The 21,162-nt window shown below is 39.4% G+C and overlaps 1 protein-coding gene across 2 annotated transcripts; it reads right to left on the bottom strand.

The window, feature by feature from the left end:
- Positions 1-655: 655 nt before the first annotated feature.
- Positions 656-10,833, bottom strand: LOC110494570 (transcription factor E3). Of its 2 annotated transcripts, none has more exons than XM_036950657.1 (8): positions 10,150-10,833; positions 7,468-7,680; positions 7,096-7,320; positions 4,073-4,184; positions 3,802-3,852; positions 3,595-3,670; positions 3,262-3,409; positions 656-3,163 (listed from the first exon to the last, which is right to left on the bottom strand). In XM_036950657.1, the coding sequence occupies exons 2-8, from the start codon at positions 7,657-7,659 to the stop codon at positions 2,711-2,713; spliced, it is 1,257 nt and encodes a 418-aa protein (XP_036806552.1). In that variant the 5' UTR covers positions 7,660-7,680; positions 10,150-10,833; the 3' UTR covers positions 656-2,710. The 2 variants fall into 2 exon arrangements, with proteins under 2 accessions (XP_036806552.1, XP_021425424.2); XM_021569749.2 differs by having other exon boundaries at positions 3,802-3,858; positions 10,150-10,827.
- Positions 10,834-21,162: the final 10,329 nt, after the last annotated feature.

Here is a 21,162-nt window from a genome sequence, read left to right as displayed (position 1 = left end):
CATTTGAAAGGACAAGCAAAAATACAATGTTAATAGAAGGATGGTAATATTATGGACAATCGACTGTATGAATTCTACTCATGTAAAATATTGGCAGGATAGGGCACATTTACAGTATGGTTTGATATTCAGAAGTTTACATTAACAGAATTTACAGAAAATTTGTGTTGCTATCCTTGATATTCAAGAAAAAATTATTTATAATGGAATAAAAGCCATTAAGTCATTCAAATGAATCACCAGAAACACTCTCTCTGGACAATTGCACTCATGTATTGAATATGTATATTTTTAGGTGATTACACTGTACACTCCCCACCTTAATTTTATTACAGTAGTTGGGGGGAAATAAAGCTTTAAGCCTCCTAGCTCTGTCATGCAATCTGCGAAAATCCAGTACAAAGCTCCTGCAAAGCTAGGAGGAACCACAACACTACCATATTGCTTTTACCCATTGAATACATTCCAAATCCAAGGGCCAGTCTGAGAAAGCAGAGGTTATGCAAGAAAAGCATATTTGGAACAATGAAGCCCAACCAGAGACACAATGCACTCTGAAAACCCTTTTTCCATTGTGAAATATCGTGATTAAATAGACCAAGCATGAAACTGTAATTGCATCACTGCAGTGAAAAGCATTCAACATAGGGAAATATTTTTTCCTGATTTTTATTTAGTTTAAAATAAACAAACACACCAGACAATAGTGTAGATTTAGACAGGTTACTTATCTGAGCATAGAAAAAGCTAGTAATTCAATACACATTCAAATATAAAAGTGTCCAACAACAATATATTCCCTTTAAGGCTGTTAGAGGTTTGCATTCCAGTAAAAGCAGAACCATAACTGAAAATCAGAACAAAAATATATATTTTTTCTAAATGATTCAAATTATAGGATCTCATATCAAACCACAGCTACATTCAAGTCACAGACAATGAATGAAAAAATTTAATTGTGTGTCAAATCGCCAGTTGGCAACCCATCTTTTAAGGGATTAATTGACACAAACAAACACTACAACTTGCAATAGAAACAGATAATCAGATAGATATTGCATTGTTTGTCTCAAACATTTTCATCTCCAGAAAAAAAAGCCTGCGTTAGGAGAGTACACTGCAGGGATCTTCCTTGACATGGAGGAAAGGCACAATTGTTTCAAGAATGACAAGCATCTGGGAAGCATCAATGGCAATAGATAAAACAGACATGGAAACAAATTCCTAAACATATACAGGTAATGAATGTACTTTTCTTTGAAAAACTTGTCAATACAAATTAAAGAAAGAGTATGAAGGCTAGAGGAGTGATAACCATATACAGATTTCAGTCTCTGGGAAAAACATGGGGAATGTTAGACAGTCCCATGACCATACACATTTTCAGATTAGAGGACTAAGGAAAAGGTAGTGGAAGTAGCGGCAGGGTAGCCTAGTGGTTAGAGCGTTGGACTAGTAACTTAAAGGTTCAAGTTCAAATCTGAACAGGCACTGTTCTTAGGCCGTCATTGAAAATAAGAATTTGTTCTTAACTGACTAGCCTAGTTAAATAAAGGTAAAAAAATAAAACATGTAAAAAAAGAGTTAGAGGCCAAGTCTATGTGACTTGGCCTTGGAAACCAGCTATATAAATCTTATTTAACATTATCATATCATCACAAATGACCATCTCAGAAATAGATTACTGCATACAACCCAGTACATGTTTTTGCAACACAAACACACATGTAGCATGCAGTGTTTCAGAGATTAACATACGTTAAAGCTATACGTCCATTTACTATATAACAATATATAACACACCCATATTATGACTTAAATATATTACCATTCTGTGAAAGGTGACCTGCTTTGGCTAACTAGCTGCAGTAGCTTTTGTTTTACTTCTCTCCTTCTCTTGGTCATTGTTAGTTGAGTTACTGGCCAGCTGTACAACCATTCAACAGACAAAAGCGTTAAAAGTAAATGCATAGACAACAGAAAAAGTCACAACAACATGTTTTGAAAGTAAATTAAAGATACAGTAAATCTAGATTTTTTTTTTTTTTTACAGGTTATCAAATATGTTTTTTTAGACAAACCTTCCGAGATGTGTAAAAATAGACAGACTTTAAGCTAACAAATCCTGATTCAAGTCAGTTAAAAAATATCTCAATTCAATAGCACACCCGTTATGTAGTTCATGCCAGTTTCACTAAATAGATACAAGAACCTCATTGCTCTCACAAAAGTTGCAAAGTGCACAAAGTATACGCTCTATAAGGACCAATAACGTACTTGATTAAACCACCACTATTTCCTCTTTAATTTCTCTACAGGGAACTCTTGGTTGAGTTGAGTCTTGCAAGAAACAGAACAAAAATCAATGTCCATAGTCCATATCCAAAAACTAATTTTACTATTTTCTATTTGAAAATGATTGCATTACTATTGATTCATGTACCGAAAAGCTTTTTTCTTTTTCTAAGATCAGGGACCGATATTAACTTGGTAAGAGAGGAAAGGATTGTCATTTATTTTGTACTGATGCATGATTCAGATCAAAGTCCTGTTTAGTTAAACGATTGGCTGTTTGTTTTAAAGCAGAGTCCAGTGCCATATGCAGTGTTTTAACTGGGGGCTCTTATTTTCCTGTGCTCCTCCTCCTTCCCTAGCCCTCTCATTCCCTAAATCCCTTCTCTCTCGATCAGCTTGACGCTAATAAGACCCTTTACAAGTCCTCCTCCATGCTGAAGCTGCTCCTACGACTGCTGGTCTTTGAGGCACCTGGTGACACAAAAAACAGTGGGTCCACCCTCTCAGGGGACTGTGTGCACCCCTCATCCATGACAATGTCCCCCAACCCCACGCCTGGGAACAGCCCAGCATTGGAGGGGTCATCCAGCTCGGCAAAGCGCAGACTGCCCAGGTCGAGGGGGCTGCCTATGGTCACACCCGCAGGGGAGTCAGAGGAGGGTGGAGAGAGGAAGGAGGTAGGGATGGGTTGTGCCATGGCTGCATCACCCAGGCTGAGAAAGGTTTGGGAGCAGGCTACTCCAGTTCTGGGCCCAAGTATATGACCTCCCTGCTGAAGGTGCTGCTGCTGGGGGAAGGAGGGGTCTGAACTCAGACCATAGGACATCGGGCTGGAGAGTCCATGAAGCTGAGCCTGCACTTCCAACTCCTTCACAAAATAACAATAACAGAAATAAGGGAACATTAGTAGCAATCACTAAATACATTTTATGATAGCATTTCTTACTTTTTTCTCCAAAAACTGACCTGGATGCGCAGCATCAAGCAGTGGTTAGCATGTTCCAGCTTCTTCTGACGCATCTCTACCTCCTTGGCTCTCTGCTGCTCCTTCTGCAGCTTCCTGATGTAGTCCACTGAGGCCTTCAGAATGGTGCCCTTATTCCAGCGCAACTCCCTACAGCCATGAGAGAAGGTTGTTAAAGAGGAATATCAAATCTGTTCCAAATTGAATATTGCTTTTCATGGCCAAAATAATAACTGTAATTGAGATTTCCTATAATTATTTTGTGTCAATAGCACAACTGATTAATTCATCCAAAGTAAATGTCCTGAATAAGAATTAAAGAATGACAAACTCACGAGTCCCTTGAATGGGGTATTATGGACCCCAGCTCTGTTATGCGGTCATTGATGTTAAACCTCCGCTTCCTCTCAACTGTCAAGAGAAACCATGTAGACAAAGAGATTGAGAAATTAAACTCACTGCCACTCCAAGAGGAACAAGAGTTGGCTAGCATCATAGTGGGGTAAGAACAATACAGAAGTGAGTAAAAAGCTTTGACTCACTGAGGTTATGGTTGTCTTTCTTCTGTCTCTCTTTCACCCGAGCTTTGTTATCTGCATCTTAAACATAACATATACTTTGGAGGTGCTGCCGTGCAATCTAAAAACCAATTATCTTACTATTTATACAAGTTACAATTGAACCTTCCCCTCTCAATAAAATGGAAAGTTACTTAGGACATTACATAAGAAGTGTATAATCCAAACAAACATGCTCATCTCCAGAGCTATATAAAATAAGGATCAGGGGCCTAGTAAAGGAAAAAGACTATACCAGAGTATTCCCTTTTAATATTGGTTAGATCCACAGGGCAGGAGTTGCTGACAGTGTGGGTAGGTACTGCCATTCCAGGACTATGGTTAACTTCCAGGAGGTTCCAGGGGAGCTGTAAGAAACAGGGAAACCCCTGCATTAACAACAAAGCAAACAATGTTGAATACTAACAACCTGGATGAGCTTCTTGAGGAAACGAATTAAACTAAAATTAATTAATTCACATTTTGTATTGTATTACATTTTCTTATCCTTTGTGTACCAGAATACTATACTATACTATACTATTTAAGTATCATAACTGTCAAAACAAAAGGATAATGGTAGTTCAACACCCTATATTCCCAAAAAATCTAATTTAAAAAAATCTTTATGTTGTCTGTAGCTTGTGAGGTGTGGAAACTACTTGCTGCTTTTCTGTATTTTGTTTTATTGCTTTATGTGTTATGTTGCTGTCTGCGTGCTATGTGTTGCTTGTCCTATGTTGCTCTGCATGTGCTCACTGTTTGTCTGTATTGTTATTGCTTTTAATAACCTGCCCAGGGACTGCGGTTGAAAATTAGCCGGCTGGCAAAAACCGACACTTTTACTGAAACATTTACTGTGCACTGTTCCCTGTATTTTTTTAAAAATAAAATTAAAATAACATGTTTATGTACTAACATCTCTTGTAAGAACTATCCTGGTAGAAATAGAACATGTATAAGCTACACCATATTGTATTACTGTACTATATTTGACCTACAAGGATACTAAATTACTATATCACAGGTTGGTTGGCTTATAAAGAACATAACTTCTAGCAAGTCATCGCAATTTCGTATAGGCCTAATAACCTTGTAGAACCTTCGATTAACAGTTATCCAAAAGCATTAGCGCATTTGAAACAAACAAATCTGATAAGTGTTGAGGTAGGCTATAAATCCTGATAAATGTGAGAGAAATGGCTAAATGTCCATTCTCCTTAACAATGCCATTTTGCTACCTTACAACACGATTGATTTACCTCAATGTTCTCGCTTTTTTCCCCCCATGCTCCTGAAGCAAAACCAAAATCCTAATTTTCTGATGCCGGGCGCAATAACAACTTGACTGTTAAAATAGTTGCAGAATTTTCAGAACCTTCTTTACATTGTCCACCATTCCAACTTCACACGCTGCCATGCCCTGCATGCTTTGTCCTACTCTCCTCTCTCCTGGTTGCTACCCCACCCAGACAACACTGGCTTGACGAGTCCTAGTGAAGTGCCAGAAGTGTATGTTTACTCCTACAGCACCACCGAAATCCAGTTTGAGAATATCAACAAAGACAACAGATATAGCAAGATAATTCCAAGAATGACAGGCTGGTTGTTAATTGCATTTCACTGAATGATTGGATTAGCCCAAGTGCAATGGACAAAAACACTGATAAATACACATTTCCACATACTGTACTAGGCAGCTGTAGCCCCAATTCAATTAATGTCATGAAATCGTCACTGAAACTTGATTCAAGGCTGATGATATCATCAATTACACCATCTATCTGGAAAGATACACAGACACCCAATCAATACATAGAATAACTTATCAGCTTCATAGAACACCCAATAAAAGAGACTTCTGAGACTTACATTTCCCTCACTAACTCATCCCTCATCAACTATCTGAGCAGCTAACCAATCGTTGCGCTGTACATTGTCCATCTGTAAATAGCCCACCCAATCTACCTACCTCATCCCCATATTGTTTTTATTTACTTTGCTGCTCTTTTGCACACCAGTATCACTACTTACAAACCATTATCTGCTCATTAATCACTCTGGTGTTAATCTGCTAAATTGTAATTACTTTGCTAATATGGCCTATTTATTGCCTTACCTCCTCACGCCATTTACACACACTGTATATAGACTTTCTTTTTTTCCTACTGTATTATTGACTGTACGCTTGTTTATTCCATGTGTAACTCTGTTTTGTTGTTTCTGTCGCACTGCTTTGCTTTATCTTGGACAGGTCTCAGTTGTAAATGAGAACTTGTTCTCAACTGGCCTACCTGGTTAAATAAAGTTTAAATTTAAAAAAAAAAAAAAAAAAATATATATATATATATATATATATATATATATATATATATATATATATATATATATATATATATATATATATATATATATATATATATATATATATATATATATATATATTTTAAATATGAAACGTTAAAGGCCAGCTTGAATTTACATATATTCAATTATTTATTTGAAACATATAGGGGAGGAACACTGACACAAATCAAGTCATTATCTTGCCCTTATGAAGCATCATTTCAAAGCAAAGGCGTGTGTGTAAGAGAGGTGCAGATATCATTAAGCTGCCAGTGTAGTATTTAACAGAAGACTGTGACACCAAGCCAACAAGGGCAAGATAACAAAGGCATGCATCCTAGTTGTGAGACCTCAAGCATGTCACAACAGAACAAACAAAAAAGTAATTAAGAAATAAGTGACCAGCAGTCTAGACATTTAGCCTAAACTTTCATTGAAAATACAGTACCAGTCAAAAGTTGAGGGTTCGGAGGGTTTTTCTTTATTTGTTTTCTACATTGTAGAATAGTAGTGAAGATATCACAACTATGAAATAACACAAATGGAATCATGTAGTAAACAAAAAAAGTGTTTAAAAAAAATAGAAATATATTTTATATTTGAGATTCTTCAAAGTAGCCACACTTTGCCTTTCTTGCAAGTTCCAAACCCAACAATGCAGTAATCAATATCAATGTAGCACTAAAAATAACATAAGGTAGAACAAAAACACATGAGAAAGTAATATGCTATATAATGTTTCTTGCAAGCCAATGTGAGTGGTGTATTGCAGTGTAATGGTCTTCAGTCATACTACATACATTTGCATTTTAGACATTTAGCAGCCGTACTTATCCAGAGTGACTTACAGTAGTGAGTGCATACATTTTTCATACTGCTCCCCCGTGGGAATCGAACACAAAAGCTCTACCAACTGAACCACATGGGACATACCTCCTCTTTGTTGGATCCCAGGTTGTGTGAAGCCATGGAGCTGTTGGTAACACTGCGGGCTATGGGATCCATCTCAGGGGCAGAGCTAGACAGGGCCAGGGGAGACACACCCAGGGTCTGAATTGCCACCTTATTGCAGAGGGTGGCAGAGAGATGCTGCTTCACCTGCTGCCTCTGAGACTGCTGGATGTGAAACTTGGTGGGGTTCTCCAGGTGGGTCTGCACCTATCAGATTGAAAATGTAGAACATGTCAGTCAAACAGCGAACAGAGAATGACAACTTAGTATGGAGGTTATACGCAGCAATTTAATGGTGTAGCAAGCCATGCTGGTGTAGTTCCTCTGGAGAAGCCTTTAGAAGTGGAGCCTCACCTTCAAAACCTCCACGGGCACCTGTGCGGAAAGAGGGCGAGCAGCTATTGGGGGCAGAGTGACAGCGACAGCAGGGGTGGAGTCAGTTGCCCTGAGCTGAGCCACAGAGGCCTGCTCCTGGGCCTCCTGTCTCTCTTGCTCCTGGGCTTGTTCTCGCATCAGCTGCTGCCGAAGCAACAAGCGTGACGACATGGCTCAGAGTTCGGTTGCAGCCTGGATTCAAAAAGGAGAGGGAAGAGAGGTGAGATGTCCAACAGGACAACGACCCTAAGCACACAGCCAAAACAATGCAGCAGTGGCTTCGGGACAAGTCTCTGAATGTCCTTGAGTGGCCCAGCCAGAGCCCGGACTTGAACCCAATCAAACAACTCTGGAGAGAACTGAAAATAGCTGTGCAGGAATGCTCCCCATCCAACCTGACCAAGCTTGAGAGGATCTACAGAGGTATTGGGAGAAAATCCCAATACAGGTGTGCCAAGTTTGTTGTGTCAAACTCAAGAAGACGCTAATCTGTAATTGCTGCCAAAGGTACGTCAATGTAAAGATTCTGAATACTTATGTATAAAATTATAAATTATTATTTACATTTGCTAACATTTCTAAACTTGTTTTTGCCTTGTCATTATGGGGTATTGTGTATAGATTGAGGGGGGGAAACAAATTAATAAATTTTAGAATAAGGCTGTAACATAAAATGTAGTAAAATTCAAGGGGTCTGAATGCACTGTATATGCCAATACTCTCATCACAGTAAGAAGTGAACAATTCTGCCTCTCCAGCTAGTGCAGGATCAATGAGTTTGCCAGCTAACTTGTCCAAATATGTGGCCTACTGTATTAGCATCAAATAGCCCCCGCGATATGCAACAAATATACACAACAAAGGCTAACTTTTTCAAACAGAAATTTGCATCCTGTAGCACAAATTCCAAAAAGTTTTGGAACAATGTAAAGTCCATGAAGAATAAGAGCACCTCCTCCCAACTGCCCACTGCACTGAGGCTAGGAAACATTGTCACCACCGATAAATCGGAGATAATCGAGAATTTCAGTAAGCATTTTTCTACGGCTGGCCATGCTTTCCACCTGGCTACCTTCTACCTCGGCCAACAACTCTGTACCCCCCGCAGCAACTTGCCCAAGCCCCCCCCCCCCCCCCCCGCTTCTCCTTCACCCAAATCCAGATAGCTGATGTTTTGAAAGAGCTGGCACAATCTGGACCCCTATAAATCAGGTGGGCTAGACAGTCTGGACCCTCTCTTTCTAAAATAATCCACCGCAATTGTTGCAATCCCTATTACTAGCCTGTTCAACCTCTCTTTCGTATCGTCTGATATCTCTAAAGATTGGAAAGCTGCCGCGGTCATCCCCTTCTTCAAAGGGGGACACACTCTAGGACCAAACTGTTAAATACCTCTATCCACCCTGCCCCGCCTTTCTAAAGTCTTCAAAAGCCAAGTTAACAAACAGATCACAGACCATTACAAAAACCACCGTACATTCTCCCCTATGCAATCTAGTTTAGGAGCTGGCCATGTGAGCACCTCAGCCACGCTCAAGGTCCTAAACAATATCATAACCGCCATTGATAAAAAAACAGTACTCTGCAGCAGTCTTCATCGACCTGGCCAAGGCTTTTGACTCTTTCAATCACCGCATTCTTATCGGCAGACTCAATGGCCTTGGCTTCTAAAATGACTGCCTCGCCTGGTTCACCAACTACTTCTCAGATAGAGTTCAGTGTGTCAAATCGGAGAGCCTGTTGTCCGGACCTCTGGCAGTCTCTATGGGGGTGCCACAGGGTTCAATTCTCAGGCCAACTCTTTTCCCTGTATATATATCAATGATGTCGCGCTTGCTGCTGGTGATTCCCTGATCCACCTCTATGCAGACGACACAATTCTGTATACTTCTGGCCCTTTTGACACTGTGCTAAACCTCCAGACAAGCTTCAATGGCATACAACACTCCTTCCGTGCCCTCCAACTGCTCTTAAATGCTAGTAAAACTAAATGCATGCTTTTCAACCGATCGCTGCCGGCACCTGCCCGCCCGACTAGCATCACTACTCTGGACGGTTCTGACTTAGAATATGTGGACAACTATAAATACCTAGGTGTCTGGCTAGACTGTAGACTGTAGTCCTTCCATGCTCACATTAAGCATCTCCAATCCAAAATTAAATATAGAATCAGCTTCCTATTTCGCAACAAAGCCTCCTTCACTCATGCCACCAAACATACCCTCATAAAACTGACGATCCTACTGATCCTTGACTTCGGCAATGTCATTTACAAAATAGCCTCCTACACTACTCAGCAAATTAGATGTAGTCTATCACAGTGCCATCCATTTTGTCACCAAAGCCCCATATACCACCCACCACTGCGACCTGTATGCTCTCGTTGGCTGGCCCTCGCTTCCTGTTCGTTGCCAAATCCACGCCTTATCTCAGCTTACTGGTCACCATAGCATTTAGACTCTCGAGGCAAACGATCAGAACTAAGTTAGCCGTGACAACTGTTAATCAGAATGCTTGATTGAGCCCAATAATATACTAAAGAAGTCTACTCCATTAGTCCAAGGAATTAAACGTGAATAGATTCTCAACTGAAGTACGGTTCTAGAAGCAAAGCCCTCTACTTTCATGTCACACTTCCAGAAATGCAAAATATACACTTACTTTACACAGTTGAAAGTTGACCATTTTTCAGTTACAATATGTTTGTGGCATCCTTCCGTTACACACAGGTGTTCAGAGATGCCGATAGCTAATTAGCACAGGTAGTCGCCGACTTTGTAAACAAGCGATGTAAAATGGAAATATGGCCGTGTAGAAACGCTAGCCATAAAGTCTATAGTTATTTAACCTTTTTGTGTTTAGAAAATTATTTTTCACGGATATCAAAGTTACGTTCCATATTTTTTCCAAAACTGTATCGCTTGCGAGTGGTACTTGCGTTCAGACAGAGCTTCCGCCACAGTCTGAGCGGGCACATAGGATATAACGTTACATTGAATTAATTAACTAGTTTGATTCCAGTTCAATAATTGAATTGTATTTGAAATCACTTGCAGTGACTGATTAACGTTAGAAAATTAGCAAAAAGTGAAACGGGTTCTACTGGCATGACAGGCTGCCTAGTTAGGCCATACCGATGTTAGCTAGCTAAGGTTACAAAATAATGAATTAAGACTGTCGTTATGCAAAGATCTTCCTGTGCCCAGGCGTTGCTGACGCCTGAAACCATTGCAGAGCAGCGTTGCTGACGCCTGAAACCATTGCAGAGCAGCGTTGCTGACGCCTGAAACCATTGCAGAGCAGCGTTGCTGACGCCTGAACCATTGCAGTGCAGCGTTGCTGACGCCGGCCAGATTTGACATCGCATGGAAACGTTAGTTAGGTATTTTACGTATCAGATAACCACATACGCTATTGCAATCTGTCATTCACTGACACGACAAAAAAATAAATAAATATTTATTTCAAATATTTCAGAGAATATCAGTCACCATTGTGGCAGAACAGGCTAAAGTAGCTATATTTGCTTGCTAACGTACAGACCAGCTAGTTACCATATCGAGACAGGACGTTTTGTCAACTTGACGAGTTTAAAAAAAATAACTGACTGGATAATTCGTTATTTGTCAGCTCTGCATTTCGCGTTCAATATCGATTTCTGGCGAGCCAGCTCTCGCTAATAATGTGCTGATTGCGGAATGTAAAATTAATTCAGAAAACATAGCAACGGAGTTGGCTTGTCAATGATGCTGCTGTACGTCAGCAACACCTAATTTCAAACGTTCTGTTTAATGTCATCAAAATAAGTCCCTCCTTTTGGTATATGAGTAAAACATCACAGTACACTTGTTATTACTGTCGTTTTCCAGGAAGAGCCATTTATTTATTAAATGAACCCGACCCAATATCAAATGTTACTTATAACCAAAACTACACTGTTGTAACGACATTGTCCTGTTCGGGAAAAAAGTAAGCCAATTTAAATGCTGGTAGGTGAAAAGGCTTTCCAAAAGTTCAATCAGAAATGTTTGGGTGAGACAATTTGAAACACGATATAAAGCAATTTGTGGTATTAGAACAGCAACTTAAAATGTCTAAGTTTACTTAAACTATTACACAGTGGTTGCTTCAGTAAATTAAACCAATAGTCTCCTAAATAGTTTGCTTCTCAAATCAATATTTGTTTTATATGCACAGAACACACATGGACTTCGTTGAAACACTTTAAAGACACACCCTCTTCCACTTACACTCGCCTTATGACCTTGGGGGAATCCCCGTCGTCATCTTGGCGGGCATTCCAAATGATTAGCCAAGCAAGGGAATGTTGCAACATAAGCCCCCCAGCCCTCGTTTTTGTCAGATTTGTGAGTCTACAATTATGTTCGCTCCATGGCCTGAAGCTCCCCATAATTCAATTCTCAACGATTGTACATTGGTTAAGAAAAGTCCGCCAAAAATGTAAACCTCAACGTCAATATGGAGTCAACATAAAAGTAAAAACAAATAAGTTAAATTGTGCTACTAATGCACATGACGGCACAAACACGTATCGTAAAACATTTTCCTTCTACAGAAGTCCTAGCTAGGCAGACTGAAGTTAGCAAATTAATTTGCTAGCTATCATACAGTAGGCATACATTCATAATTATATATTTAATGTACAGTAGACATGCACTCATAATTGACAGTAGCACTAATAAAGCGCCCACAAGCTACCGGTAGCTGAAAACTTTTTATGTTTTATTAATAACAAATCAATACATAAAGCACATGAGGGAACACAAGCATACATAGATTACAAACAATAGACAATCGAGCTAGGGGGTACAATATCACATTACAATTACACAAGTACCTTTAAGGGACATGCATATACTTACAATTCTAACAGCTTTTTTGTTAGTAGAGCATTTAACCGTCTTAAAATACAGTTCAATTTATTTTTGTAGGGTACGAAAATGTGGTTTTCTGTTTGTAAATGTACATTTGTGTATATTAAATTTGACCAAAAGAATAATGAAATTAATTACATAAAAATGATTCCGCTTATTTCTATTGTATGTAAAGAATCCAAACAGTACATCTCTCCACAATAGTGTAAAATCTTCATAAATGTGTTCAATTATAAATCTACTGATGTCTTGCCACAGTTTTCTTACATGCATACAATGCCAAAAAAGATACAAAACTGTTTCTGGGTGGTCATCACAAAAGGAGCCATTTGAGTTGATGTTTTCCTTAAACTTCTTCATATAGTGGTTGGCAGAATAATATTTATGAATCATTTTAAAGGAAACTTCCTTAATTTTGTTAACAAGTAGGTATGTGTGTGGCAACATCCAAACTTTTTTCCAACAGATATTATCAATAAATCCATTCCAATAAGGCATGACATAAGGTATGTCAACATGTCTCAGCCTCCAGTATTTATGCTGCAGTAGTTTATGTGTCGGGGGCTAGGGTCAGTTTGTTATATCTGGAGTACTTCTCCTGTCCTATTCGGTGTCCTGTGCGTTCTCTAATGCCCCAGGACTACCTGACATGATGACTCCTTGCTGTCCCCAGTCCACCTGGCCGTGCTGCTGCTCCAGTTTCAACTGTTCTGCCTTATTATTATTCGACCATGCTGGTCATTTATGAACATTTGAACATCTTGGCCATGTTCTGTTATAATCTCCACCCGGCACAGCCAGAAGAGGACTGGCCACCCCACATAGCCTGGTTCCTCTCTAGGTTTCTTCCTAGGTTTTGGCCTTTCTAGGGAGTTTTTCCTAGCCACCGTGTTTCTACTGTTGCTTCTACACCTGCATTGCTTGCTGTTTGGGGTTTTAGGCTGGGTTTCTGTACAGCACTTTGAGATATCAGCTGATGTACGAAGGGCTATATAAATAAATTTGATTTGAACATCCTGCTGAAACAAGGATCGTATCGCTCTGTTGTTGAATGGACCAAAATATACATTTATTTCCTACTGATGAGTCAACAGGGTCAACAGAAGGTAGGCTCTGAGGGTCAGGTCTTGACATGTTCCTGAATAACATAGCAACACCTGAGGGAATGGCATCTAAAACAATTGCAAAATCTTTAAGTGTTACAGGGACCTTGTAAAGTGATAACAATTCTTTATAACTGAGTAAAAGACCCTCTGCATTTACCAGTTGGCTCACCAATAGGATATTACTTCGGAACCAATATTCTAAAAACGGAGAGGTATTTTTATACAATATATCCCGATTATTCCATATATAATATCTGTGTGGAGAAAAATTGTGTTTATTAATTAAGGACCATGACAAGAAAACCTGCCGATGAAAAGCAGAAAGTTTCACTGGAACTTTGTCAATATTATAATTGCAAAACAACATGAAGTTAAGGCCACCAAAAGTAGAGAAGACATGATGAGGAATACAATTCCAGATAGAAGTGGGTCTTCTTAGGAATTGTTTTATCCAATTGATCTTAAAAGTATTATTTAAAGTAGTAAAGTCCAGAAAATTCAGTCCACCATTCTCATAAGTGTTCATTACAACAGTTTTCCTAATGTAATGGGTACGGTTTCTCCAAAGAAAGTTGAAAAGCATCTGGTCTATCTCCTTGCTTATTTTACGGTCAAGATATAAAGATAGAGCACCATATGTTAGTCTAGAGATACCTTCAGCCTTGGTTATTAGGGGACTCTAACTTTTAAAGATAAGTCCCTCTGTAGCCATTGATTTAGCTTCTTCTGGGGGTTTTTAATAAGAGGGTTAAAATTTAGTAAGCCTCTAGACTTCTGATCCTTTGTAATGGTTATGCCTAAATATGTAAGTTCTTCTTTTACTGGAATACCATAATATGAAGGTGTCACACAATCTTTGACAGCTATGAGTTCACATTTATTAATGTTAAGATATAGACCAGATGCTTTGGAAAAGGATTGTATCACATTGATCGATATGGGAATTTGTTTTAATTCCTCTCTTTAACTCAAATCTAGGTGAGGTGCCATATTTCAATTTGATAGAGCTGTTACCATTTGCATAGAGAGTTTTAATAGCCTTACAGAAAAAAATCCCCAAAGCCAAGTCTCTCAAGGGAGTGGAAGAGAAACTGATGCTCTACTGTGTCAAATGCTTTATAAAAATCTAAAAATAATATGAAGCTGTCCTCAGTTATTAGGTCTGAGTAGTCAAGTACGTCTAATACTAGTCTGACATTGTTAGAAATATGTCAGAGGTCAGCTGGGGACCTCTGAGAAAGGGAAGTTATCTTAATGATCATCTTTTCCTCCTCAGCTCTTCTGGTCTTAGCAAGATTACTACCATATTTTCTAAGATATTTGGACACCTCAAATTTAAAGAGCTCCCAGTTCTTGCAATAAGATTTTTCTTCACAAACCCTTTCCCAAAAGTGTGAGAGCAGATCTTTAACCTCAAATGTAACTATATCATTATTTAATAATGAGCTATTTAGCTTCCAGTAGGATGCTCTACCAAGGTTCGTATCAGGGGTAAATATTTTGATATCAATGTAAATAGCCCTATGGTCTGTGAGGGGAGTAGTACAAATATTTGTAGTAACACACTCACTATCAATACATTTGGATATAAGCCAAAAATCTATTCTGGATTGTCTGGAGCCTGTTTTGTTACTCCAAGTGAATGATCTTTCGGCCGGAAACCTCTCTCTCCATATATCAGTAAGATCAAACTTTTCCATAAAAAGTATTAAACCCTAATTCTGATTGGTTGGCCTACCTGGGGGCCATCTATCAGTTGAATTATCTATTGTAATGTTAAAGTCCCCTCCTATCAATAATAACGAATTGGGAAATTTAGATAACCAATGAAGTATATGTTTCTCTATAGATACAAGCAACTCATCATTCTCATGTTTGGTGTTGTACCCGTAGAAGTTTACAGTCATGAGTGTAATGTCATTGTAACTGATCATTCTCATGTTTGGTGTTGTACCCGTAGAAGTTTACAGTAATGAGTGTAATGTCATTGTAACTGATCATTCTCATGTTTGGTGTTGTACCCGTAGAAGTTTACAGTAATGAGTGTAATGTCATTGTAACTGATCATTCTCATGTTTGGTGTTGTACCCGTAGAAGTTTACAGTAATGAGTGTAATGTCATTGTAACTGATCATTCTCGTGTTTGGTGTTGTACCCGTAGAAGTGTACAGTAATGAGTGTAATGTCATTGTAACTGATCATTCTCATGTTTGGTGTTGTACCCGTAGAAGTTTACAGTAATGAGTGTAATGTCATTGTAACTGATCATTCTCATGTTTGGTGTTGTACCCGTAGAAGTTTACAGTAATGAGTGTAATGTCATTGTAACTGATCATTCTCATGTTTGGTGTTGTACCCGTAGAAGTGTACAGTAATGAGTGTAATGTCATTGTAACTGATCATTCTCATGTTTGGTGTTGTACCCGTAGAAGTTTACAGTAATGAGTGTAATGTCATTGTAACTGATCATTCTCATGTTTGGTGTTGTACCCGTAGAAGTTTACAGTAATGAGTGTAATGTCATTGTAACTCATCATTCTCATGTTTGGTGTTGTACCCGTAGAAGTGTACAGTAATGAGTGTAATGTCATTGTAACTGATCATTCTCATGTTTGGTGTTGTACCCGTAGAAGTTTACAGTAATGAGTGTAATGTCATTGTAACTGATCATTCTCGTGTTTGGTGTTGTACCCGTAGAAGTTTACAGTAATGAGTGTAATGTCATTGTAACTGATCATTCTCGTGTTTGGTGTTGTACCCGTAGAAGTTTACAGTAATGAGTGTAATGTCATTGTAACTGATCACAAGACAAATAAAGTGACCAAAGGGGTCACATTCCGAGTGTAGAATATTACCACCAAAGGTATTTTTCATTGTAGTGACACCGGCGGAGCGTTCAGATCCATGGGAAAGCCAAATATCGTTGCCCCACTGTGACCTCCAGAAGTTGGCATCAGCCAAAATTGAGTGAGACTCTTGAAAAAAGCAAAAATCTGTTCGAAATTGTTTAGCAAATAAAAATAAGGCCTTGCGCTTCACACTGTTTCGTAACAGCATAGCATTAAGAGATAATATAGACAAAGACAAAACAACAAAGATTATATAAAAGTATAAACTGTAGTAGGATGAGTCAAAGACGTAGGAGCAGTGAACGTAAACGATAAGGAACCGAGATCTGCACCATTTCAGGGGCCGCACAGAGTACATGGAGGGCTGTGCGGCCCCCAAAGAAATGCCACCCCACACCATGACATTTAATGTTTTAGTCTTTTTTTAAGATTCAGGTAAACCATGTGCAGCACCAGGAATCCATGTACTCGCCAGAGGTAGCCTGGCTGCCATTAGGTACCGAGATGAGATCCTCAGACCCCTTGTGAGACCATATGCTGGTGTGGTTGGCCCTGGGTTCCTCCTAATGCAAGACAATGCTAGACCTCATGTGGCTGGAGTGTGTCAGCAGTTCCTGCAAGAGGAAGGCATTGATGCTATGGACTGGCCCGCCCGTTCCCCAGACCTGAATCCAATTGAGCACATCTGGGACATCATGTCTCGCTCCATCCACCAACGCCACGTTGCAGGGACTGTCCAGGTACAGGGACTGTCCAGGAGTCCCGCCACCTCATCAGGAGCATGCCCAGGCGTTGTAGGGAGGTCATACAGGCATGTGGAGGCCACACACACTACCGAGCCTCATTTTGACTTGTTTTAAGGACATTATATCAAAGTTGAATCAGCCTGTAGTGTGGTTTTCCACTTTAATTTTGAGTGTGACTCCAAATCCAGACCTCCATGGGTTGATAAATTTGATTTCCATTGATAATTGTGTGATTTTGTTGTCAGCACATTCAACTATGTAAAGAAAAAAGTATTTAATAAGAATATTTCATTCATTCAGATCTAGGATGTGTTATTTTAGTGTTCCCTTTATTTTTTTGAGCAGTGTATATACTTGTGTTCCCACATGTACTTCCTGTATTGATTTGTTGTTAATAAAAATAAAAATCATTCAGAAGAATCATCAGAAGTGTCCACTTAATTTGAGGGCTGAGGGGATAGGGTGTGTCTTAAGTGTTTTGACCACCGTGGTGGTACACCGTTCAATTGAGGACAGACTAACTGAACAAAGCCATCTGCTGGTGTGTTTAGGTGAAATGCTACATCTACGTAGAACTCAGCTGAATGCTACAGTGGTGGCCAAAAGTTTTGAGAATGAGCTTGCTCAGGAATGGCAGCAGGCAGGTGTGAGAGCATCTGCACGCACAGTGAGGTGAAGACTTTTAGAGGATAGCCTGGTTTCAATAAGTGCAGCAAAGAAGCCACTTCTCTTCAGGGACAGACTGATATTCTGCAAAAGGTACAGGGATTGGACTGCTGAGGACTGGGGTAAAGTCATTTTCTTTCCGATTGTTTGGGGCATCCGGAAAAAAGCTTGTCCGGAGAAGACAAGGTGAGCACTACCATCAGTCCTGTGTCATGCCAACAGTAAAGCATCCTGAGACCATTCATGTGTGGGGTTGCTTCTCAGCCAAGGGTGTGGGCTCACTCACAATTTTACCTAAGAACACAGCCATGAATAAAGACTGGTACCAACACATCCTCCGAGAGCAACTTCTCCCAACCATCCAGGAACAGTTTGGTGACTAACAAGACCTTTTCCAGCATGATGGAGCACTTTGCCATAAGGCAAAAGGGATAACTACGAGGCTCGGGGAATAAAACATCAACATTTTGGGTCCATGGCCAGGAAACACCCCAGACCCTAATCCCATTGAGAACTTGTGGTCAATCCTCAAGAGGCGGGTGGACAAACAAAAACTCACAAATTCGGACAAACTCCAAGCATTGATTATTCAAGAGTGGGCTGCCATCAGTCAGGATGTGGCCTCAAAGTTAATTGACAGCATGTCAGGGCGGATTGCAGAGGTCTTGAAAAAGAAGGGTCTACACTGCAAATATTGACTCTTTGCATCAACTTTATGTAATTGTCAATAAAAGCCTTTGACACTTGTAATTATACTTCTGTTGTAGCGGCTGTTGGAAGGAGAGGACCAAGGTGCAGCGTGGTAAGTGTTCATATTTATTTATTGAACTGAACACTAAATACAAAAATAACGAGAGAATAAATTAAACCGAAACAGTCCCATAAGGTGCAAACACTGATATGGAAAACAACTACCCACAAAAACCCTGTGGGGCAAAGCTACCTAAGTATGGTTCTCAATCATGGACAACGGTAGACAGCTGTCCCTGATTGAGAACCATACCTGGCCAAAACAAAGAAATACAAACACATAGAAAAGAACACAGAATGCCCACCCAAATCACACCCTGACCAACCCAAAAATAAAAAGCTCTCTACGGTCAGTATTCCATAGTAATATCTGACAAAAATATCTTAAGACACTGAAGCAGCAAACTTTGTAGAAATTAATATTTGTGTCATTCTCAAAAATTATGGCCACGACTGTACACTTGTTTGTACGTAGAACCCTAACACACATGGTGTAATGTGAGGAAATAGGGAAATGCATGCCTGCAGAGTACCTAGCTGCATAACCGCAAATTGCTCACTATTTGAATCATTACAAATGACGTGTTTGAAATTGGATACTCACAAACTAATGTGGCTATGGAATTATATGAATGAAGCGATAATGAATGACCACCAACGCTATATGCATGACTAATTATAATTGGCATGAAATTTCATAGCCATAAATAACTATAACTTAAGGTACCGTGGAGCCATGAAGAAGGCTGATTTATTGAGCCTAATGTATGAAAGGCAACCTAGTTGCTGGAGAGAGTGTGGGTGGATAACCTACACCTAGCATGGCTGCTGTGGTTGTGGCCCAATTCTGAAAGAATGGCCAGTGTAACATAGACGTTGAAAAGTACAGTTTTATGCAGTAGAGATTTGATACGCTAGCCAGAACCAGACAAGGCAAGATAGGAGGGGTGAGCGACAGAGGATGATGTGGAGAAGAGGTTGAGCGAGAAGTTATAGTAGCATAAGGACAGGATTAAGTGTTTATGCAAGCTATAATAGGTGCAACCGAAACCCGTAATCAGGAAAAATTGTGATTAGCCTTGATTGCGACGTGATGCAACCACTAGGCCAATGAGTTGAGGCCCCACTATTTATTTACCATTATCTGTAATGTAATAATTTAAGAGTAATAGCCTGCAAACTACTAAACTTGAAAATCCCCCAATTGCACACGGACCGGTAGTGAAACCCTGACTGATTTAATTTATTTTTATTTAACCTTTAACTAGTAAAATTGGTTAAGAACAAATTATTATTTACAATGATGGCCTGCCAAAAGGCAAAAGCCCTCCTGCGGGGACGGGGGCTGGGATTAAAAATAAATCAAATCAAAATATTGGACAAAACACACATCACAACAAGAGACAACAACACTACATAAAGAGAGATCTTAAGACAACAACATGTCATGGCAGCAACACATGACAACACCTGAGATGTGCCCGAGATCATCCAGGCACAGTCCGAGATGATCTGTTGCAACATGACCATAGGAAACTATAGGTACAGCCATGAATAGGCACCTGAGCAAGTGCCGCATGAATAACTGTCCAATCAAGGAAATGCACTTGCCAAATTAACTCTGCGTACTAGCATCAACTTGGTGGAAACCATTGCAGAGCAGCCTTAATAAATTGCTACAAAGTGGTGACTGTGGGACCAACCATTGTTAGTTGGGTTGGATTGTTATTGAGCTTGTAATAACAATGCATAGGAGTGATGATATAAACCCTATGTGGAGACAACTAATCCAGCTATAGTCATTTGGATGTACATTTAATTTGAAGATACTGAAAAGGTGAATGACACAACATCGAAGATAATAGCTATGAGTTAGCATGACGTTAGCTCACCGCTTCGAAAATGAAAGTACTAGAATACGCTATACTTCCAAATAAAGATACGATTTGACAAATCGTCAACTCAATGGTGTCATAAATATCCAAATGAGTTGAATGAGCACTCAAGTAATCTTGAAGCTTGGAGCACTGGCCCCAGATATGGAAGGCAGCAGGCCTATTGCTGCAACTACTTTGGCTTTAAATAATTTCTTAAATAAGAGATTTTGTAGCTAGCCCAGCCCCAGAAGTGACTATTTTTATCAACAGTATGCAAGAATTTGCTATGTGTTGTCTTAGGAATTCAGCATTCTCTGTGTTGGTCTTGCCAACCTCCATTGTCACACCTCTGAGAAGCAGAGGTAACATCATGGAGGTCTGATATCTGATTGGAGGTTAACTTTACAGTAATAGAATTGGTCAACAAATCAGGTTTTGAATCCAAACAACTCAGATGCTTATAACATATGAATTGTTCCTTCTCTTATTTGTTCCTGACCTGCTTTGGTGAGATTTTCTTATTCTCTCCACCCCATTGACTTTTGGGGATGGCCTTTTAGACCATGGTTTCTCTCTCTCTTTCTGACCATGCTTAGAATGCCTTATAATGCTTGTTAATGCCTTGTAACTTAAACGTTATGAATTGCATGTGAATCGATTCATTTTACAAAGTAATTACATACACTTGTATTTAGAATCCATTCTCAGACATTTCTTCATTGTCTATTACTGTAACTCCACCATAGTCTCTTGCATATTGCAAATTATCATTATGGAGTCAAACA

This window comes from Oncorhynchus mykiss, chromosome 17 (assembly GCF_013265735.2).
Source record: "Oncorhynchus mykiss isolate Arlee chromosome 17, USDA_OmykA_1.1, whole genome shotgun sequence".
Classification (NCBI taxonomy): domain Eukaryota; kingdom Metazoa; phylum Chordata; class Actinopteri; order Salmoniformes; family Salmonidae; genus Oncorhynchus; species Oncorhynchus mykiss.
Note: the sequence above shows the minus strand (reverse complement) of the source record. Positions and strands in the feature narration are given on the sequence as shown.

Bases quoted from the DNA above. Each gene is read 5' to 3' on its own strand.
- LOC110494570 (XM_021569749.2), bottom strand. From the start codon at position 7,659: ATGTCGTCACGCTTGTTGCTTCGGCAGCAGCTGATGCGAGAACAAGCC. The intron at 3,859-4,072 runs GTATAGTCTTTT...GTTATGTTTAAG, and splicing joins TATTAAAAGGGAATACTCTG to ATGCAGATAACAAAGCTCGG. The intron at 3,410-3,594 runs GTGAGTTTGTCA...TCATGGCTGTAG, and splicing joins ATACCCCATTCAAGGGACTC to GGAGTTGCGCTGGAATAAGG.